Source organism: Lytechinus variegatus, chromosome 1 (assembly GCF_018143015.1).
Source record: "Lytechinus variegatus isolate NC3 chromosome 1, Lvar_3.0, whole genome shotgun sequence".
NCBI lineage: Eukaryota > Metazoa > Echinodermata > Echinoidea > Temnopleuroida > Toxopneustidae > Lytechinus > Lytechinus variegatus.
Window position 1 is genome coordinate 84,655,941 of NC_054740.1, and position 15,677 is coordinate 84,671,617.

General features: G+C 35.3%; 1 protein-coding gene across 15 annotated transcripts in view; it reads right to left on the reverse strand.

The window, feature by feature from the left end:
* LOC121425834 (muscle M-line assembly protein unc-89-like) overlaps positions 1–10,990 on the reverse strand; it is a 177,513-nt gene extending 166,523 nt beyond the window's left edge. For 12 of the 15 annotated variants that reach the window (XM_041622024.1, XM_041621983.1, XM_041621991.1 and 9 more), the window contains exons 1-3: positions 10,601–10,989; positions 8,613–8,774; positions 2,599–2,661 (exon numbers count right to left, since the gene is read on the reverse strand). In XM_041622024.1, the coding sequence (XP_041477958.1) occupies positions 2,599–2,661; positions 8,613–8,766 (217 nt within the window). In that variant the 5' untranslated portion in view covers positions 8,767–8,774; positions 10,601–10,989. Of the gene's footprint in view, positions 1–2,598; positions 2,662–8,612; positions 8,775–10,541 lie in introns of all 15 variants that reach the window. The other 3 variants (XM_041622018.1, XM_041621930.1, XM_041622039.1) reach the window with 3 other exon arrangements.
* Positions 10,991–15,677: the final 4,687 nt, after the last annotated feature.

Here is a 15,677-nt window from a genome sequence, read left to right on the forward strand (position 1 = left end):
TTCTAAGGTCATTGTACATCCTGTAATTTTTTTTCTGTACCTAGTTGAATGTGTTTCCTCTTTTTTTTCAGATATCAATGTTTGAAAACAAAATAGTCCCCCCCCCCCCCCCGAATCCATGTAACAACCTTGTCAGTGGACTGCTCTGTTTATTAGGTGCATTACCCAAATTAAGAGCCGCATCATTCATGAAGGCATCCCGAAAGTGTCTTTTCATCACCAATCCTCACATTGACAGAACAATTGAGGATGAGGCAATGCCACTCTGAAAGATGCAGTTCTACGAAGGTGCTATCACTGCTATGTACTTTTTTACAAGGGCTCTTTTGCATTTGTCTCTGATGAAGAGACTCCTGCATGATCCCTAATTAAAAGACACCCAATGTATTTTTATTTTTTTATCAGATTCCATTTTTTTCCTGCCATTGAGCTTTAATCAGTGCTCCTGTAAAATCACTAAACTCTTGAAATCAATCAATTAAGTTATTATATATTCAAAATCTCCCACAATATAGCCAACGACATATAGGCACAGGCCGTTTTGTCAAGAAGGATAACCAAGGCCAAGGGAGGAATGCAACCTTACATCACTGCCTTCATTTTTCTATACATTTTGTATCCCAATACATTTATCTCCAATGGGTACAGACACAGACAAATATACAAAATGCTTATTTGGTCCTCACAAACTTTCATACTGAGCTCATATACATGTAATGCCTTAATGCACATATTTACACCTGAAAGTGAGAGAATTTTCTTTCAAAACTCCTTGAGGTTTAGGTCAAAGCTCTTTCTTTTGTGATTCAGCCTCAAGAGTGGGCATCCCCCACCCAAACCTTCCTTCTTGCTCCATATTTCCTTTGCTGTGATTGTTTCCTTGCTTTTTATATGCCAAGATTACAAAGGATTAAGGCTATTTAAAGTAAGGTCTATGCCCCTGACAATAGAGTATTCAGGATATGCGTGTCCCATGTACACTCTTGCTGCGCTATTGTATACCAAACCCCTTTTTTGACAGATTTTGATGGCTTTTGTTGGCAAAGCTCCTAGAAAGAGTTGAAGTGGGACAGTTAAATGTACATGATTTGAATAGGGCCTTAACCATGGGATGGACTTAGCTGAACTAAATCTGACTCCAGATTGCACACACTGACTGATTTAGGTCCTCACTTCTTTCAAAGTGGAACGAAATAAGCTCTGTTGTCTCTGCCCACGTTTGCACTCTTACCATGAACCCAAGCCTACATCTCAAGCCAGGCCTGCATTCCTGAAGACATTCTCTGTTAGGTTACTCATAAAACACCCACTCAAATACAGACTACAAAACAACCTGTTTCTAAATATTTCTTGTACCAGTAATCATAAATGTGATTCCTCATCCTTACAACTGAATAGTACTTCAATAACATACAATAAATGTGTCTTGAGTGGGTTTCTTTTTCTTGTTCTTTCTTATGGTGATACCCCAAACCTAAAGAGGAGGGGGTATTTCTTTCACAAATTTCTATAGCATAGACACAGGCATACTATTTATTGAGTGGGAGGGTTTCTTTTTCTTGTTCTGTTTTATGGTGATGTTACTATACCCCAAACCTTTTTTATGAATATAAAAAAAAAACCTGTAGAGGAAGCCTTTTTGATGGGCCCCAGACCACAAGTGCATTTCTCACTGGACTTGGAGATTCATTGTGCCTTTTTATTTTGTTGTTTTCATTGGAGCTTTAATACAAATATGGGCTCCATAGAAAAATAAACTTTTCCTAAAAATATATGAATTTTTTATTTAACCAAATAGTGAAATACAATCCCTGTATTTCCTGGATGGGAAACCATTATTCATGTATGTCATATATTAAATATTTTCACAGCAAAATTGGAGTATAAATAAAATTCAGCAAAAATAAATAGCATATCAATTCCCTTTTTTTCAAGTGCAACAACTTTCAGCTTTCAACTAAGACAAGTATGTAGGGAAACACCTTATGAAGTACACACATACACTTGAACATTAGACCTGTTTTGATCTGAGCAATGTCACACCTGAGTAAATATACCAATGATGTATGATCTCTGTGAGCAATCATAGCAGTGGGGGCAGAATATGATGATGAGAATGCCATTTGGTGAGCATTCTAATTAAACTTCTCTCTACAAACCTAGAAACCCTTTACAAACATTTACATTTCCATCCAATATTTTCAATTTATTTTTTTTCAAAAATACTTTGCATCTTAATCAATTTAGAATTTATTTTGAAAACCTACACTGTACATGTATGGTCATGTTAATGCACTAAGGTGTAGTTTTGAAGGTTCTGGTAATAAATACCCCAAAAAAGAGTATACAGAAAGCCTTAGATGTTCTGGCCCAATACAATTGACTACATTTCTGAAATGTTGAAAGGGTGAACTTTTGAAATTGCTATGGTTCATGTACAGTGCTTATATGTGGCACCCAAAACAAACATTTTACAAAGTTGACTGCACCATACACTTTTATACTGTATGTGACAAACATCTACCCACGTACTGTATCTGCCTGTCTGATGTACTTTTCCTAACAATCCTATTTAAGTCACGAGCAAGTCTTACTTACCTGACAAATATGCTAGCCTTGACTTCAGCAAGTCTTTGATCTCTGCTGCTTGCATCACTGGAGCTGAAAATTGAGAGAGGAAATATCAAATCAATTCATGCAAATCAGAATGACATCTTCAGAAATACAATCTGTGTACATGTTCACATTTAATTTCTAACTCTGTTGCTACACCATAATTCAATTCACCGGTCAGAAAAATAAGAACGAGCAAAGTAAAAATGATATGTAGGCCTACATTATTCAAGATAACTTATTCATCCTATTTTTGTTCATATACAGGTACCTTTAACTGGACTGGGGGGTCTTGGGGTTTCAAGTGATGAAAAAAGAAATATTTCATATATCCTCTCACTTCTGTTCATGCAAAATCAAATCATATCATTATGATCCCAGTAGTAAATTACAGAGGCTCTTTTGCACTTTGGTCGCAGAATGCTATTTGCTCATATGTTGTTGTTTTTTAGTAAAAGGATCCATAATAAATTGCTATTTTAATTTGCAATGAACATAAAGAATTTATCCCTTTAGGTGAGTCTGCAATACTTAAGTGACAGGCTCAATTGGCATCAATTTAGTACTGTTACAAATAATAAGATCTGCTGACAATCAAAATGAATAGTATTTGCAGAGATGGAAATACTTTTTCTGAAACATTCTGACAATGACAACTTGAAATTGCCAGTATCAAAATATATATGTTCGGTCAATCATACTCTTCAGTTCCACAGACAACCAAATGGCAATCAAAAAGCTATCACAGCAATTGGGCCTCAGAACATAAACATTAATCATCAATTTAAATTACAGTCCTAACCAATGGGACATGTCTGCTAAGCAAAGAGAATAACATGATCGACTCGTTTAAAAATCTTGTGTCTGAAATGTCAAGAAGATGAACGAGGATTGAAGAATTCTATATCTAGACATCCAGTGCATCCCAGGCCTGATCCAAGTTTAGCTTGAGGTATATACACCATACTCATCAGTGTTAGCATTCCATCCAGTTGGCAGACGTAGATGGTATGCTAATTGAATTGGGGTGTTATACAATATGAAGTAGCCAACAAAATCTTGGTCTACGGCTGTATATTATGTAATGTAATAAAAACTATCAAACCAAAATTGTATATACATTGATATCAATAGGTAAAATGAAATAAATCAGAAAAATTCAACAATGAGTAAAGGTCAGCTTAAATAACTTTCATGCTGTCAAATAATAGAACATAGTAGCCAAAGAAAGGCTAAGCACAAACAGAAAGACTACAAGAATATCATCAATCATCAAATATTTAAAGCAATTAAAGGGGAATGAAACGTTTGGAACAGATGGGCTTGTGTGGAAACACAAACATCAAAGAATAAGATCAAAGGAAATTTGAGAAAAAAAAATCGGACAAATGGTGAAATAGTTACGAGCATTTGAATATTGCAATCACTAATGCTATGGATATCCTCCCATTGGCAATGCGGCAAAGATGTGTGATGTCATATGTGAAAAACTTTCCCTTTGAAAATACCCCCTAAATGTCTATTTTTGCTCTTTTTTCAGAGTCCATCCATAAGGTATCTGTATTACATGCCCTTCTACAGAAAGAATACATGATTTATTGATAGATGTGATAAAAGAGGAATTTAAGTGAAATTAAGTTGTTCACATGTAACATCACACATCTTTGTTGCATTGCCAATTGGGAGGATCTACTTTACAATAATGATCTAAACTTCAAATGCTCATAACTTTCTTATTCAAATTCAATCAATTTTTTGTTGATCTGTTTCTTTGATATTTCTGTTTTCCCACAAGCTACAGTATCTTGTTTCAAAGGATTCATTTTCCTTTAGGTAAATAACATTTGGGGCTTTCTGCTTTATTACCTTCACAGGCAATCAAAAACTCCTCGTTTACTAGCTCGAATATGAGTTTCATAATACAGTGAAATAATATAATGTTCCTCATTTCAATTTTTCTTTTGTTTCTTTTTACTTGATGCAACCTGGGACAATTCAACTCTGCTAATTCTCATGATCGTTATAGAACTCTTCTGCTACAACAGTACCAGTTTAAAAATATGTCTTTTGTTTCAAGTTCTATTTTGATAAACATCCTCTGAAGAGGTATTTGTGTAAAATTAAAGTCAAAGGTTCATCAGTTAAACTGAACGGTGAGAATTGAATGTCAAGCTACTTATTTCTAAAACATTATGTGTACTACTGAAATTAAAACACAGTTTTTTATTTACAAAATACAAAGTGTTTAACTTTTAACGGCAAGCTACTTATTTCTAAAACATTATGTGTACTACTGAAATTAAAACAAGTTTTTTATTTACAAAATACAAAACGTTTAACTTTTAATCCGGATAAAATTATACCTGTAAAAGGCTGTGATAAGCAGGTAACTCCTTGAAGGAGGAATTGGCTGAATGAACAGATTGTAAATGTATTTTAGCTCTGTAGGGATCAAAGCTGTCCCCCCCTTTTTTCTATAAAAAATGATAAAAGTACAATGGATTACATCTTGCCTACTGTTGAAATTACAACACACTTTTTGATGTGAGCAGATACAAGACATGGAATTGAAAATACTGTAATCATGCATTTAATTAGTGATGCCAGATTTCATTAATCACATTTATTTCTCTTGATTATAATACCTGGTAGCTTCATTCCAAGACATTGTGATGTAGATCTGGACCAGCCAAACATGGCCATTTCTCCTCTCCTATCCTCCCTGAGGGAGAAGTGCTTGTAGAGTTCTTAATTTCTGTACTTCAATTCAGTAAGAAGTTGTGTTCATGGATTACATTGATGGCAAATTGAGGTTTCTCCTACGCTTTCCCATCCTCAATGAAAGTGAATTGATAGACGGAATTTGGATCTGTGGTTTCAAAATATTTTTCATCTACCTGAAGTTCCTATAGATCAAAGTTGCCATCTTTAATTGTGAAAATATAAAAACAAGGAAAATTAAATTAAAAAAGAGAGGAATGGACTATTCAAGGGGAAAACTATGATCAGTAGATCCAACTGCATGTAATCAGGAGGTAAGGTATGTAAAAGCAATTATTTATGCCATTAATTTGTCACCAGCAGACCAACTCAGCAATGAATTGATTAGGACACCACCTCAAGGCGATGTCATCCATTAAAAAGTTATCATTCATCTTCTCTGGAATCCTCATAGAAGACTGGATTTAAAATGGACAGACACACCATACGAAGCCAAACCCATCAGAATGAGATATCCCACAGCCGCAATTACTTAAAAACGGGACAGATCTTGATTTCATCCAAGTCCAGTGTTCCTTGATAAAACAACAGGCACTGGTGCTAATCAACTGCTCATTTAACCCCAGGGGGTCACGTACAGAGGAAAAACAGTCACGAAGGTGGCAGCCGGACACCCATATCCCAGGACAAAACACACACTTTATTCCCAGAACGCCTGTCTTCCTATGACAGCAGGAGCTCCAAGAAACCAAGCACCAACAACTCCAATCAAAATGGAACTACAAGAAGAAGATATCACTGAAATGGAGACACAGACAGTCTTGGATAACAGCAGGCGGTCCAGACGATGATGATGATGATGAGCCCGTGGAGATGCTTTCTTGTGTAAGGTGATAAGATGCGGATGGATGATGCGAGGTGAGAGACAGGGAGATGCCAACATGACAAGTATCATGTACATGTACAGTTTACGTAAACTATGTATAGTCTTACATCCAGTTCGTTTACATCTTCAGTTGATAGGAAAAGTCTAATCTCATTCCATCAAATATACACTGACACTAATACTCACTTGGTATTATATTTCTTTTCTCTCTCTCTTTCTTTCTCTCTTACGTCTATCTATCTCTCCATATTTGTTTCCTTTTTCTCTACCTTGCATCCATCCTGTCTGCCAGTCTTAATACCCATCATACAATAACTCCAAAATATTCATTAGCAGCGTCTGCATAATCAATTTGGCACCTCAACTTTCTGAACTCTGAAATTAATTCAAGCAATTTATTTCCTTATAATCATCTTTCATCATTAGTATATATTTTTATCCTGCTATCCCATATAACCTTATCTGGGAGCAAAATAAAGTAGTAATAATAAAAACAACAATATAACAATTATGAAAATAATGACGATGATCATCAAGCTACTTGAGATATTTCTTGCGTACCTGGTCACTGGTACATATATGTTGTGAAATGCTGGGGATATGTTTTGCAAGAGTAGAATGAGTAGATAAGCAGAGTGAAAATAAATAACAGAAACCCTTCAGCCTTGTTCATATGTAATAGCTCAGCAACATGTTCTGTGTACATAAGAGGTTCCATCAACTAATAAATTCACATATCAGCTCTTATAAAGTTTGTAGAAAGTTCATGACATTTCACTATTCTGTTGTCATACAACCAATTCTCCAAAGATGTTAGTAAAATATCAATGACTTATGCCCGGTTGACACTTGCACGCATTGTGGTTCCCCCATAGTTAGCGCATGGGCACACACTCATACGGTCCAATGCGAGAAGTAAAAATTTTGTGGCGCAAAGAATAGTAGGCACACCCCCGGGGTAGTGGCACGCAGTTCACGACTAGTTCACATCAGGTTCGTGCATACTTTGCGCATAGATCAAGCATACTTCACGTATAGTTCACGAATGATATGCGCAAAATTGTGAGTGCAGACCACGTGATGAGTCGTCCTGATCAACGATTGTAGAGGGTGTCAACACAAGAACGTTGAATATTGTGCAAACATGTCGTGAACGTGTCGAGACATTGCGTGAACTGATATAGCCAAGTCGTGTCATAAAGTTCCCGCACTGGCACGCATCAATGCAGGGCAATGCGGGCACCACAATGCGTGCAAGTGTCAACCAGACATTATATTGGTCTCCTGTAGCCGGTAGACAATATATCTACTACATATGGGGCCCAAACATTTGTTTTTGATGCATCATGTCTCGATCATTAATAATGTAGTAAAAAGATGAGCTTTACTGTATCATGTATGAACAAGGTTAAAGAGCTTTGTTTTCCTATGCATTATCTAATCATGATACTTTTGTAAAGCACATCCCTGACATTTCACTTAGAACATATAACTACGAGATAAGACTATACACAGTATGTGTCTACCATATTCTAGCATGGCTTTAGGTTTATAAGATTAGATCACTAGCACAAATACTTTTCTGGCTATGGACTTCATAAAAGGGTGTTTAGAAAAGTTATCACTATTGATCATATTATGTCCTCCTCGGTTGTAGCTTGACACAAAATTGTCTTTGATAATCAAAATTTGGTTATTCAATGAATGTACCATGCTTGATGCAATTAAAATCAGCTAAAGTCTCCATTCAAACACGCTTGTTTTGAGTCATGTTTGCCTACTTGCAAGGATCCACAACATGCCTAGTTTATAGGCCTGGACACGAACGCTTCTAAATCTTGGAGAGTAGGAGATTACAAACAACTCAAAGAGTTAATGAGTGACAGAGTTCACCTGATAACAACCACACCTAAACAAAATAATGCACAAGAGTATGTGTAAAAATGGCTTCATGCAAATCAGTAAAATAATTATAACATAAAATGAGCTTACTTTTCAATTCTGCAATTCATATATGAAAATTTAAAATGTTTACTAATTTTTGTAACACTATTCAGTACATGGTAGTTGGTACAGAGAATCCATCCCTTGTGCCAAAATATGAATTGCAGGAGACAAATTATATTTACTTTCTTTGAGGAAAACACAAAAACATTCAATTTTCATATAGTTTGGGTTTTTAACAGTAAAGGTGAGCTAATCCTATCATACGCTTCTAATAGTCCACTGTTTCAATTATGACCTAGATCACTGTTTGCATGAAAAACTGAAACGCATGCCGTCAAAATTAAACTCAAATGATTTTGGAGCTTAACTTCATACATGGAAGATGACCTTGAACAGCAAGCGCTCCATTAAACAAAACTACACTTCATAATTTATCTTAACTTACCTTTAGTTAGGAATGACATGCTACTTCCAGGAGATAATGAGCCAGCAAGAGTCAGAGAGTAGTCCAATGTGCCTGCCGATCCATTGGATGAAATGCCTGACATGGCACTGACGCTGGACGAGTAGCGGTCTCCACGAGACCGGCGACTCGCCATCTTGTTCTCTGGAAGGGTAGAGAAAGAAATGACAACCTAATGTTATATCTTTTTAATGAAGCCAATTGCAAGACATTAATGATTCATCACTACCTTCATATCTAATTGATTCAAAAAGCATGTTCACACACATAACAAAATTGTCCACAGTGGATAAAAGTCAGCATAATTAGAACATATGGGTGAAAATTTTCTACATTTTCCATTCAAATAATTCTTTTTCTTTTTCGAACAACTGCATATAATGTACACACAGTGAACAAATCAACTGTTCTGCCTTAAGTTTTTTTCTAAAGATCTACTTTTAGATTCACACTTTCAAGGTGTGAGAATAAATATTTAATAATAGTTTTAATTTTACTTAAAATATAAGGAAGATCAATGAGTGTCTTGATTCTCACCCTTAATTGCAAGTATAAAATATGGCTATTATGTGTATGTTCACCCAAATTGATTGGTGCAGTCTGAACACATCCACTACGGAAGCATGCATGGTACATTCTTAGTGAATGAAGATAAACAATATGACAATCTTTCTTGTTTTCTTATCAGAATGTAGACAAGGTATTTGACAATTGGATTAACAAAATACTAGGATCAAATTTACAAATTAATCTGTCCTTCTACTGTGGGTTGGGCATAATGTCTAGGTCATTGGAAACTCAAGATGATTCTAATCTGGGTCTCGACTTCTGGGACATCTGCTGGACAATGGTGCAACAACAGATTCAATATCATGTAAAATGTTGGATTATAGAATGTTTGTAGAAAATATAAGTGTACCTCACAATGACAAATACGGTATCAATTGTTTCTAATAATTTTATAAGACAAAAGAAAGAAATATCCTGTTTGGGGAGCAAAAAAAAATCATTTTGATTTCCTGCATTATTTTCGTCTATATCCGGCCGAATGTTCAATCTTCTTTGTGACTTACAAATAATAACTTTCTCTTATTTCAAATAAATTATGGTAATACATCTCCTCCTCCCCGTCCCTCTTCACCTCCTCCTTCTTATTCCTCTCTTTCTCCTTCCCCTACTCATAAGCTCATTTATTTAAATGTACAGTATACCCACATTGACTTTATTTGAAAATGTGCACAATTTGTGAATTTATTGCTTACAATTTAAAGTAATTGCAAATAATGTTAGCCTGGATGTGTCTATCAACAACATTTTGCTGACTCAACTATTCAGATTTAGATTTTGTTAATGCTTAACAATTTGGTATAGGTACACACTGTTATTGGAAAAGAAGTGGATAAGATGAACCGTAATACACTGTTAAACTAGTGTTAAGATAAAGGTACATGTAGCAGATACGAATAACAAAATGAAAAGAGGGATGGGATCAAGACTCACAACTCAAGAGGTAATATTGAACACCAAGTTTGCCACTCCCCCCCCCAAAAAAAAAAGATAAATACAATTCATGTGTCTGATCAAGTTTCTAAAGAGTGTTTTTTTTTCTCCTTTGTAAATGATCTCACATTAGGATTCACAATTCTATCAGCCATTCTTTCATTTACATTTGACTCAACGCATGAGTGCACCAGTTCAAAACACCATTGATCACCCTCAGCCAAACAAGCTTGATCTTTATTATCTACACATCACTGCAAACTCTTGTAACAGAAACAAATATATATATACATATAAAGCCAGGCCTAGACAGTAGCCCTAGCCACAGATATCATGTTTACTGAAATATCTGCTTAATAAGCATATCAATTATTTTGAACAAGTCATTCCAAAATAAGTAAATACAGATACCTAAACAAGAACTCTGTCTTCGGGTGAGTTAAGCGGGTCCAGGCAGTATCAGTACCTACCTGTTGACTCAACTCTCTCAGCAGCTAGCGGGATACTTCTTCAAGATCATCTTTTCCGTCTTAACAGAGTCTCCTTTTATCCAATATTACAGTGAATGTGTCCTTGGTTCCTGCAGAATGTTCAAAATCAACTGTAACTGGTTGAAACTAAAATTATACTTAAAAAAGTTGTGCCACTGATTACCACTTGATTCGTGTTCAATGCAATTGAAGTTTGAAGCTCTGTCGCGACGTCCGAATAAAGACTCAATCGACCGCACACCAAAGTACAACTCCTGCTGTGTGTGTATATTCTCGTGTATGTACGCGATGTGTGTTCAAAAGACTGCTGTTTGTTTTGTACTGAGAGGTGACTTGATGCTGCTGAACACATGTACATAGAGAGGAGAGCTGTCAAAAGTTTTGGTGGGTTAATAGAGGGGCGTGGTTCCAGTGGTTAGTGGTATCGGAATTGGCGCGCCGCATGGTAATGGCTTCGATTGAGGTCGAATGACCGCCGTGATTTTGAAAATTGATTTTTAAAAAAATGTCCAATATTTCTTCCCACAATTCTCTATCCCTGTAATATTTATTGTCATTATGTTTTGCATTTGTCGCATATAACTATTTCTTGAACATTACTCTGTTTCTCTTATAATGAATGATTTGATAAGATCCTTGACGGTGCATTGTTTTTTTTTTACTCTATATTTGACACAGACTGAAGAACTCAGTCGTATTTGAAAATAAAGTCGAACTATGAATCATTGAAAAAAAGGCAATACCTGATTTTCACAATATTTACATAATTGGCAGAACGAATCTCCTTCAGCATTGAGCAACTTTTTCCTGAGAAGGCAAGAAAAAATGCTAAATAAACAACCTTGGCCCACTCACTTCGCTTCTATATAAAGAGTATATTGAGAACGTCAGCCTCCTCTTGTTTAATTTTTCTTCATTGACCAGAAGACTTTTGTAAGTGAAAATAGTATTTAAAGAACAAGACCACCCAAAAGTTTATTTGAATAAATAGAGAAAAATCCAACAAGCATAACACTAAAAATTTCATCATATTCTGATTTAAAATAAGAAAGTTATGACATTTAAAAGTCGCTTAATTTCACAAAACAGCTATATGCACATCCTGTTCGGTATACAAATGAGGAGACTGATGACATCATCCACTCACTATATTTCTTTTGTATTTTATTACATGAAATATTATAATTTTCTTCTCATTGTCAAGTGAATATTAATAATCATTAAATGTAAAATCGGACAATGTGAGAAAGGTCAAAATAAATGCAACTAAAGTATGGCTTGACCCCGTCTATATGTTTGCAGAATGATACCATTTATCAGTAATACATGTACTATGTTTTAATGTCTTCAAATATAATATTATAACATAGTGATAAGTGGTCTCATTCATGAGGTTGCCATGACAGTAAGTTTTTATGCTTTAATTAGTTTAGATAATGTTTAATGACTCCTATTCACACACATTCAGAATATATGAAGCATAGCTCTTTAGCATACACTCCCTGTTTATTGTTCAGCAAACACATTATCTTGAAAGAAAGAAAGAAAGAAAAAAAAAGAAAGAAAGAAAATAAAGAAAGATAAAAGAAAAGGTTGACATAAAAGGAGAAATGAGGAGAGAAAATAAGACACTTCAAAAAGAGAGAAGGGATTAAAAAAATAATTTAAAAAATTAAAGATAAGAAGGTAGAAAGAAAGAGCTTTTATTGGCATGATTGGCGGACGAAATCTATTTCTCTTGAGACTTTCCAATAAAGTCTACTACACTACGAAAACATATAAGAATAGAGAGAGGCAGAGGCGGATCCAGAATTTCAGGAAGGGATGGAGCTAAAGTTCTGTTTTTGACAAGCAAGCAAAAATTCTTTCTTGTTTACCCCAAAAATAACTGCAACCATTTTACCCCCCGCCCCCTCCTATAATTTTCGCAGCATATTAGGCCGACATGTCGTGTTGCCATCAAGAATGAAAAGACTAACGCAACGGCGCCATCTCCGGCCACTGGCAATAGACAATAAGAACATGGTCATAATTACGATACGGAAATATAGAAAGAATAAACAGTAGAAGAAGAAGAAGAAGAAAAGTGATACATCAAATTGTTCATCTTGTTATATTGAACAAATAAGTGTACATACCCGCGACCTTTTGTTAAAAGGTTATGGCTGGAAAGGTCAAAAGGTCAACAAACTTCAATTTGAAGGCACAGATACACTAAGTGTTGAGAAAAATGATTTTTTTTTTCTTTTCACAGTCTATGCATTTTGATTAAGACGAATGAGTTAAGCAATTTATATATAGGAATGCATTATTTAGTTGATAAAAGGGTAAGTAAAGTCTAATTTCGGTCATGATTTCATTATGGGATAAAAATAAACACAAATTCCCTAGTTATTTTTATTTCTCATTTCGTTTGTGTCAAACTTGATATGTCCAGGCAGATTTAGTCTTAATAAAAACATATACTATTTTAATTTCTTCTCTTCACTTTCATACGTTTGGTGACTGGTGAAATGGCTGCCAAAATTGACCCAAATCCTTTTAAAACATTTATTACTCACTATAAAATCATAATAAATGAGGAAGAAATGAGCCTACTCATCAATAAATTGTATAGGTGTCATAATAACCTGATACATAACGAGTCATATAAGCTTTGGCGCGGATTGACAAAGTGACCGCCTTTGATTATTCTGTTCTTAAACACTATTGTCACATTCTAAGTTTTTGTGAGTCTCTGAGTTTCCTTGATTTTGGCACGGAATGATTGCTTTATTAAATTTCTTTCTTTAATTACTTTATTTTGAATTTGAAAAGGAAACTTCTATCCAATAAAAAATATAATTCAGGTAAAGGTCATAAAAGCACTTCAAATCTGCCATTATACCTATAATTAAGTAACGCATTTCAGACTTGTTAACAAGTTGTACATGCTCCTCTTACGGACAATGGTAACAACCAGTAGCGTACCTAGGATTTTCCACAGGGGGGGGGGGGCAAAATCCTCCGCAAAAAAAATTGACACAAAAAATGTCTTCAACCACAAATAAAGGATTTCGTGCCAGAAAAGAAATTGACAAGCAAAAAAAAGGCCCTCAACAGGATATAAAGGACATTTCACAGCAGAAATAAAATAAAAAAATAAAAAAAAATAAAAAAAAGGTCCTTAAAATTATATGAAGGACATTTCACAGCAGAAAAGAAATTGACAAGCAAAAAAAAAAAGATCTTCAACTTCTCGTCAGGTGGGGGGGGGGAGTCTGCCCTCCCCCCGTAGGTACGCTATAATGGTAACAACCTCTTTTAACATATTTCTTCTAAATGTATATTTCTTTGATTTATCAAATTTCAAAGCTAGTTTGAAACCAAATAAATTAGTTGTATCATGGTATATTGTTAATTTTTTTTTCGAGCAGATCGAACTAGATGTACGCTGATGACTACTAGTATGCTGATGGAGATGACTAATCCTCAATTATTACGTGGCGTAACTGCAGGGGGGGGGGGTCACGTGAAGATCAAGGTATTGGCTTTGATGTTGGCTGGTTTATTTTTTGTAGGGGTAGGGTAATTTAGCAGAGAAATGGTAATACAATGTCATCAGACTATGTATTTTTATTGATGTGCAAACAACAAGAATCATGATTACCTTTTGTCTTACTTTTTTTCCAAACATTTCTAAAATATAAAAAAAAATTCTTGGAGTTTTCATTATCCATAAAAATAGTAAAATCAAACAAACGAAAAAAAATCGACTATACATTAACATTTCTAAAATGATATTCAAAATTCGTTCTTTGAGTATTCATTAATCATACTATTGAACCATGGACCTACTAGCAAACCCATGATTGAACAAACGTGAAAAAAATACTAATCAACTCTCCGGGTCAACTCTACAATGCGGAGTGGACCTTCCTCAGATCCTCGATCGGTCTAAAAACTGCCTTCAGAGCATAGAGATATACATCTCTATCCCGGGGGGCCACTTCCATTCACGAGTGGATACCATGCGCGACCATGGGGTCTCGAAAAGCACCCTAAACACGTAATTTCCATATTCTGAAAATGCAACCCTTAACAAGTATTGGCGTGTGAAACCCTACCCTTAACAAGTACTGGAAACAAAACGATACTCTTGGCAAATATTCCCTGAAATGAACCCCTAAACAAGTACAGGAATGTTTCATTGTTACGGGTCCTTTGGTTGTCGGCTTTACCTTATTTAATTTAGTACGACCCCACCTTCTACACCTCGCGCAAATAGGACTCTAAACACGTAGTGTTGGGGCAAAAAGGACATCCTTTATAAAACATTTTAATTTTGTTTTATCATCCCCGCAAATTCGACCCTAAACACGAAATTTTACTAGCGAAATAGATACCCTTTTTTCATTATTTTTGTGTTTTTGACACCCTTTTCACGTTACGTACGTAACGTGCCCTATCGTGAAAAGGACATCCTTTTTACGTGTTTTCTTGGTCGCGCATGGTATCCACTCGTCAATGTAAGTGGCCCCCCCGGGATCTCTATGCTTCAGAGCAACGAACGTAGAGGGCAGCAACACACAAGCGTGTTGCTCTAAGGAAGGTCAACTCCGCTCGAATTTTGTGACCACTCTAAAAAATAAGGGGGACTTTTCGGAAATTTGTCGAGTTGATTTTTTTTCATTTGTTAATTTTAAATATTTTTAATGAACAATTATTAGGTCGGTTATTCTGGGTAGAAATATTAAAAATATTAATTTTAATTTTAAAGAAATTATTTAGCTTAAATAATCATGATTTTGACATTTTTTTCTCATTTTGGAATATTAAGTCTATGACGAGGATCCCTCTTATCTCTTATTTTCCTCTGCTGAATTTCGCTGCACCACTAATAAATGCATAGGCAACCACCGTAATAATCGAGGTCATTTTTCTGGCCTGGGTGCGCCGAGTCTGGGCCGGTCGCGTAGCTAACTAGTGACGTTAATGATGCGCTGGGGCTTCAGTCGACTCGTCATAGATCTTCTAGCAACATAGACAATGACATCTAATTTGCCTGGTCTGATTT